The sequence below is a fragment of the Colias eurytheme genome, chromosome 25, assembly GCF_061535395.1.
Source record: "Colias eurytheme isolate Ceu_HAF_F1 chromosome 25, ilColEury1 Martin Lab GWU primary, whole genome shotgun sequence".
NCBI classification, from domain to species: domain Eukaryota; kingdom Metazoa; phylum Arthropoda; class Insecta; order Lepidoptera; family Pieridae; genus Colias; species Colias eurytheme.
The window spans coordinates 8917143-8925259 of NC_143004.1; the positions used below are offsets into that span (position 1 = coordinate 8917143).

General features: G+C 45.0%; 1 protein-coding gene across 1 annotated transcript; it reads right to left on the reverse strand.

Moving 5' to 3' along the window:
* Positions 1-4464: 4464 nt before the first annotated feature.
* LOC149897828 (uncharacterized) lies at positions 4465-5763 on the reverse strand. Its single transcript, XM_090116355.1, has one exon. It carries the CDS (start codon positions 5761-5763, stop codon positions 4465-4467), a length of 1299 nt encoding a protein of 432 aa, XP_089972481.1.
* Between the last annotated feature and the right edge of the window lie 2354 nt (positions 5764-8117).

The following is an 8117-nucleotide window of genomic DNA, read 5'->3' on the forward strand; positions in this document are numbered from 1 at the left end:
TAGGTTAGGTTAGGTTAGGTTAGGTTAGGTTAGGTTAGGTTAGGTTAGGTTAGGTTAGGTTAGGTTAGGTTAGGTTAGGTTAGGTTAGGTTAGGTTAGGTTAGGTTAGGTTAGGTTAGGTTAGGTTAGGTTAGGTTAGGTTAGGTTAGGTTAGGTTAGGTTAGGTTAGGTTAGGTTAGGTTAGGTTAGGTTAGGTTAGGTTAGGTTAGGTTAGGTTAGGTTAGGTTAGGTTAGGTTAGGTTAGGTTAGGTTAGGTTAGGTTAGGTTAGGTTAGGTTAGGTTAGGTTAGGTTAGGTTAGGTTAGGTTAGGTTAGGTTAGGTTAGGTTAGGTTAGGTTAGGTTAGGTTAGGTTAGGTTAGGTTAGGTTAGGTTAGGTTAGGTTAGGTTAGGTTAGGTTAGGTTAGGTTAGGTTAGGTTAGGTTAGGTTAGGTTAGGTTAGGTTAGGTTAGGTTAGGTTTTTTTTTTTTTTTTTTTTTTTATAAAAGCACCCGCCATCGCAGGGTGTTGTCTGCTTTTTCTCTAGAGTATAGTCTAGAGACATTTATTTTCTTTAATCAATAATAAACACAATTTTCTTTATTTACAATATGGGCACATAATATTAAAATACAATTAAATTTTAAAATACGAATTTACAATATACAAAAAAAATTTTCAAAATAATAATAAAATACAATAATTAAAAGTCACTTTAAAATTAACAATTCAAACAATACAATAAAAATAAAACCAATACAAGTAAATATACAAATTAACACGGCACAACAATAAAACTTAACCCTAACATCACAGCTTATCACAGTTTCTTTTGTTTACCACCCCAACAATGTATTTACAATATTCCAGGAATTCAGATCTCGTATCATCCCCCAGGGCCGCGGGCAGATTCTCACCCGTCATCGCGATGCCCAATTTTTGCTCAATAACATATCTATCTCTTGCAAAAATCGGACACTCGAGCAACAGGTGAGAAACCGTCTCGTCGACTCCGGGCTGACACAGGCACGATGGATTCTCCTTCAGCTTGAATCTGTTCAAGTAGAAGGCGAATCCACCGTGTCCAGTCAGTGCTTGTGTGGTGTGGTGTGTGATGTCTATTTTCCGTACTATTTTGTATGCAGCAGCAGCGCTTGGGAAAAAGAGCTTCGTGCCTCCAGCCGTCTCCCCCACATCGTATCTCCTGTCCCATTCCCCGATCGTATCCCGTCTCAGGATACGCTTGACGAATGAAACAGGACACAGATCGTAGTCGGGTTTCTTCTTCGACCCCAGAGCGGCCTCCTTGGCTAACTGGTCCACTCTTTCGTTCCCCCTTAGCCCTGCGTGCGCCTTGATCCAAAACAGAGCGACCTCCCGCCTCTGCGAAGCAGCTTTTCGGAGGGCCGCCCTTGTTTGCACAGCAAGGGGGTGGGGGGAACCGAGTGTGACTGCCTGGAGGGCCGATCTGGAGTCGCTGAAGATGCCGACCTTCGACACTCCACTCTTGCAGGCTCTAATTACTGCTCTTTGGAGCGCTAGGAGTTCGGCCTGGTAGACGGTGCAATACGGCGGCAAAGCAAGCTTGACGGCCTTCGTCTCGGCCTCCCCCTCCCATACGGAAAGGGCGGCTCCGACTCGACCCTCAATCTTGCTGCCGTCCGTGTAGATCCTATGTACGTGGCTATTAGCCACGTCGGAATACGAGTCCTCGTCCACCAGCCCGAACCCCAGCCCTTCCTGCTCTGCCGGATGTGGGTCCTCAATCGCCGGAGCCATTCTTTCCACCTCCCTGTCTCCCAACGCTGGGTGCGACACCCCCTTCTTGATCCCATATAATCTCGAGACTTCGAGTATTCTGAGATCAAGGGGGAGTATCCCAGCCAACAGCATAGCTGAGTTCAGGGAGACGGTCCGATATGCTCGGCAGATCTTTTGGGCGAAGCCCCGTTGTACGGTGTTCAGCCTTTTTTGGACCCCCATCTTTTCCACGGTGGGTGCCCACGCTGCCGATGCATACATAATAGTCGGTTCGATAACAGCTACATAAATAGTCCTAATAATATCTGGGCTAAGTCCCCAACCAACTCTGGCTGCCCTAGCCAAGAGTTTATATCGGGCGATTGCCTTTTGGCATACCGTCCCGACGTGGGCGTTGAAAGTGAGGCCGCTGTCAATTGTAAGGCCCAGTATTTTAATATGTGAAAAATATTTAATTTCCACACTCCCCATAGCGAGCCGTGGCACGTCATATTTTAACCTCCTCGTCGAAAGGAGGGCACAAGTTTTGTGTGGTGCAAAATTTAATTTGTTATCTTTACCCCATTCGTGTATTACGTTTAGGACACGGTTCGCTTTTCCTTCTATTTCAAGGGCCGTATCACCCTCAAAGACCAACACAATGTCGTCGGCGAACGCTTGACAGAATACTCCCATCTCCTCTAACATCCATAGCAGAGGGTCCAGCAAGAGGTTCCACAGGATTGGTCCACCTATGGATCCCTGCACGCACCCCTTGCTGGTCCCCCTACTTACTTCCACGCCCGCATATCTAACTTTCACCCCCCTTTCACTCAGGTAGCTGCTGATCACCCGCCTCACGTTCCCCGGGCACCCAACTTCAGCCAGCCGCACCTTTATGGCTGGCCACCAGGCGCTGTCGAAGGCTCCCTCTATGTCCAGCGATACCACAACAGAAATCTTCTTCTCCTCCCTCATATTTCTGATGTGGTTCACTAGTCTATAGAGGGCGTCCTCGGTGCTCCTCTGTGGCATAAAGCCATACTGGTGGGGGCTTATTTTGGGCAACAGGTAAAACCTGAGTCGGCCGACCAGCATCTTTTCGAAGATTTTGCCGAGAACAGGTAAGAGGCCGATCGGTCGATAGGCTTTCGGTACCCGATATGATTCCCTGCCCGGCTTTCGCAGTATAACCACGGTCGCCCACTTCCACTGTGCGGGGAAGTAGGCGGCAGAGAGGCATCTGTTGAGCAAGGCAAGGAACCATTCCGGGTTACAATCCACAGCGTGCTGACAGATGTCGGCCGTGAGGCCATCCGCCCCGGGGGCCTTCTTGGGGTTGAAGGACCTTACGGCTCTCTTCAACTCCTCCATGATGAAAGGAGGGTCATCCGGGCCCGCCGGTGGTTCGGTGTCCAAGGACTCCGCACACCTGCGCACCCGACGATGTCCCTCACTTTCACCACTTTCCTGGTCCTCGGGGTAGAAGGTCTCCGCCAACAGTTCTGCCGAGCTCCGGGCATCGAGGGTCTCACCGCCCCTCGAAAGGGGCAGATCCTCCTCTCTCCCTGTGGCTCTATTAAGCACCCTGTAGATGCCCTCCCAGACCCCCTCCCTATCCTGTTTCCGGCAAAACTCCTTCCAACTCTTCTCTTGCGCTTCTTTCACTGCCTTTTCATACATCTCTCTTTCTTCCAGGTACAATCCAACCACGCGGTCTCTGCGATCAGGTGCTGCGTTTCGGATCCTGCGTCTCCTCGTGGCCACCTGCTTCTTCATCTGCGCGAGCTCATCATTCCACCACGACAAGGTGAATTTCTGTGTGTGTTTTTTGGTCGGCATTGTGTCTCTGCATGTCTGTGTGATTGCTTCAGTGTATCTGTCTATTGCGTCATCTATTTGTTGTGTGCTGTGTATTGTGTCTATGTCTTGTGTAGTTAATTGTCTGTCCGACATCAGCTGGGTCATTTTCTCATGAAACTGAGTCCAGTTTGCCTTGTGTGTGTTAAATATGCGTGTAGTTCGTATTATGTTCGTGCCTGTGGATTTATGTTGTCTGATGCCGAAGGATATGCCGTTGTGGTCCGAGCTCGTGAGACTCTCCTCAACCCTCCAGTTGTCCACTCGGTTCAGCAGATCGTCGGAGCACGCTGTCACATCCACGTAGCTAGAGTACCTTTTCCCACCTCTGATGGTATCGAACGTAGGGATGTCCCCGGTGTTGAGTATGTGCATTCCCATTTCTTCCAGTACAGCAGACACATCTCTTCCTCGCGAGTCTTCCACTTCGCCACCCCACCACGGGCTTTTTGCGTTCGCATCACCTCCCAGGACCATCCTATGGATACCCAGCTCTCTCCCTATCCGCCTAAGATGGTCCAGGTAGAGCCCCACTGGTTTATCGGGCTCGAAGTAGAAGGACACTACAATCATCTCCCAGGCTTTGGTTCTGAGAGTGGCCACAACGATGTTGTTACTGCTAAGGCGTGTATGTAGTTCGACATCCAGTGTGTCGTCGAGTACTACAATACACGCCTTTACTGCTCCACCCCCTTCCCCTTCGCTCTGGAAGATCCTCACTCCATTGTATGTCCTCATACTTTTCGCCCCACCAACGTAGGGCTCTTGCAGCAATGCTACGCATGCCTTACGCTTGGTGGCTTCGAGCAGTAGCTCCCGTGTGGCGATTTGGCTCCGCTGGAGATTTGCCTGCAGCATTCGGTACTGGAAGGACTCACCTTGGGCAACCTTAGCAATACGCTACCGCCGATCTGGCCAGAGCATCCCACCTCTTTCTTTCCGTACACTCTCTGTCAAAGGCGCTGTGCTCTGCGCTGCCTTTCTTAGCCTTTATGCAGTTGATGCATTGAGGCACTTCTCCCCGCAGCCACTTGTCGCACTCGGTCTTCATGTGAGGACCAGCGCAGTGGCTGCATCGTTCCTTCTCCTCCCTACACATTCGTCTCGTATGCCCGTACCCAAGACAGCGCGAGCACTGCACTAACGGACTTTGATCCATCACTTTCACTCTACTTAGCCCTATATGGGCGTATCCTTCACTCGTGCATCTCTTCCATACCTGTGGACTCACCCTGGCCACTACGTGGTTCTGGAGGTGGTTCCTTGCTTTCATCACGTACGCTACTTCTACCTTTCTCTCTTCCCCCTTCAGGCCCTCAAGGATGCTTGCATTTTGATTACTGAATGCTGTGACGAAATCGTCAACTTCGCATTTCATTACATCCCTGAAGACTAGTAGAGGGCTCTTATTTTTTACATCTTCCACTACTAATCCCTCATTCTTTCTCAGCCTTTCCTTCACCTTGATTCTTTCTTCCTCATTCGCACAGCCGACGACCACCTTCCTGTTCTTCACCTTTCTTACCCTCTCTACTTTCACCCATCCGTCCTTTGCATCCACAGTCTTTCTGATCATTTCTAACACCTCATCACCCGTCTCTTGTTCGTCTTTGGATGACACCATGACCGAATGCAGGGCTCTTGCTTCGGGGAGTTTCTCTATGACTCCCCTCGAGACAACGCCCGCATAACTCGCCGTTTTGGCGACAGTCATGTTGCCCTCCAAAAGCGAGCTCAATTTGTCCATTTTATTTTCATTCTCCCGCATGCTTACTCTCATCTCTTCCATTCTTGTCATCATCTCTTTCATACTTTCTTTCATTCCTTCACTTAGGTCCAGATTTCTCACCAATGCGTCGTCAACTACGCTGGGACCAGCATCGGATGGCGGGGGGGGATGTATAGGGTCCCCACTACGCCCTCCGCTACCAGCCCTGGCATTGGTGAGTTCCAACTCCATCTCTTTTATGATTTCATACATCCTTTCTAGCGCCGTAATTACCCCATCTTTTATCTCGGTCTTTAAGTTACGAGATTCCCGCAGATGGCCTTTACCTTTTTGCAGACAGGCTCGCCCTTCTGCAGTCCTACTGCTCATACCCTTAGGCGCTGCTGTGCTTGCAGGCTTCTTCACTGGTTCGGAGATAGTGAACGTGTCACTGGCACGCCTCTGGGGAGTGTGGATCATGATGACTTAGGGGAGAAAAAAAAAAAAAAAAAAAAAAAAAAAAAAAAAAAAAAAAAAAAAAAAAAAAAAACCCCTGTCAATAATAATACTTATTCTTAACACTATTAGGTCTCCCAATAGGGGAGATACCTGTCAATAATTACAATTAAAAATTAATATCACAGATATAAATATAAGATATAAAATATTAATATAAAATATAAAATATTAATAGGTCACTGATAGTTAAAAATGGTCAACTTAACACTATTAGGTCTCCCAATAGGGGAGATACCTGTCAATAATTACAATTAAAATAAATATCACAGATATAAATATAAGATATAAAATAATAATATAAAAATATAATATAAAATAAAAATATAAAATATTAATAGGTCACTGATAGTTAAAAATTGTCAGCTTAGCACTATTTAAACTATTAATAAAATATTAATATTAATACGTCCGTAATAATTACAATTGGTCAACAATTAAAAAAAAAAAAAAAAAAAAGTCAATACTTATACCTACTTAATCAGTCTCCCAATAGGGGAGGCACCTGTCAGTGATTACAATAAAATAAAATAAAAATGGAAATGAGCAGCAAATACTAATAATATGATATTAGTAATACCTAATAAGTATTATAGTCTATAGTTCAGTTTAAAAGTCAATCTATAAGTTATACGATAATATTATCGTACGGTTCGACCTACTAAGCTAGCACTAGCTTACTAAAGCTAGCTAGTCAGTACTAACCACTCAAGTCAATAATTAATAATTATTATTATTACTTAAGACTATCAGGTCTCCCAATAGGGGAGTCGCCTGTTTATGATTTAAGATAGAATTAATATATAGATAAGATCAAAATGAATACATATAATATGGACAAATAATACATATGAATAAAAGATAATAATATTATAATATTATTGTGTTGTGTGATATAATATGGTCCCTAAGCACTCAGTATATAATACCTTAGTCTAACAGCTACACCAAAAATGATGTAGCTGGTCTATTTTTACAAAATACTAATATACAAATACAAAATATAAATTAGGTTAAAAAGAAAACATTAATTCGCCACCACGTGTTTACTGTTTTGTTGATTGCACCCGTGACCTACTTAGATATTTCTCCCGAAATACGTTATGAGAAGTTAAGATAATTTATTATCTTTGTGCGGGAAGATGTATAGAATATCAACACACTAATTTAAGTAGGAAACACGGTGGGGGGAAAGGAGAAAAGTATAGTTTTGGCGGAAGAAAGTTTCTACTTTTAGGTTAAAACACTGTTTGGTGTCTATCTTCGCCAATTTTCAACCGATTTCCCCGGGACAAAAACCACAACCTTTATTTTGATAAGACGCGTCTATTTGCACTTGTATCGTTTCACCATGCACTGAGTTAGGGAGGATTGCCACCGCCCGGCTTACCGAAAATTGTTTGTTTTACCTTATGTATGGGTCCTAAAAATCCCAAAATTTTCACAGGCACTCGTTTCACTAATACCCACAACACCACAGTTCCGGTTCGCGAAGTCCCCGATATAAATCGGGACTTCCCAGCGACGCCGTACTTTTGTTAATTTAGTAAAAATTTCTTTTCGTAATAACTTTTCACAGGCTCACTCGATTTTAAAACGGTTTTCGCGTCCGTATCTGTTGTCCAAGCGCGCATCCACTGGTATACAACACTAGTGTGTAAGATGAAAAAATACCACTTTTGCAAAAAATAAACTCAGGAGCGATGCGATTTAGCTGTCAACGGACCGCGTTCGGGCAAATGACTGGTTAGGTTAGGTTAGGTTAGGTTAGGTTAGGTTAGGTTAGGTTAGGTTAGGTTAGGTTAGGTTAGGTTAGGTTAGGTTAGGTTAGGTTAGGTTAGGTTAGGTTAGGTTAGGTTAGGTTAGGTTAGGTTAGGTTAGGTTAGGTTAGGTTAGGTTAGGTTAGGTTAGGTTAGGTTAGGTTAGGTTAGGTTAGGTTAGGTTAGGTTAGGTTAGGTTAGGTTAGGTTAGGTTAGGTTAGGTTAGGTTAGGTTAGGTTAGGTTAGGTTAGGTTAGGTTAGGTTAGGTTAGGTTAGGTTAGGTTAGGTTAGGTTAGGTTAGGTTAGGTTAGGTTAGGTTAGGTTAGGTTAGGTTAGGTTAGGTTAGGTTAGGTTAGGTTAGGTTAGGTTAGGTTAGGTTAGGTTAGGTTAGGTTAGGTTAGGTTAGGTTAGGTTAGGTTAGGTTAGGTTAGGTTAGGTTAGGTTAGGTTAGGTTAGGTTAGGTTAGGTTAGGTTAGGTTAGGTTAGGTTAGGTTAGGTTCCCGTGTGGAGTTTCTGGTCTCCCATCGGGCGCGTCCTCAGGTGGCGGATAGGGGAAGG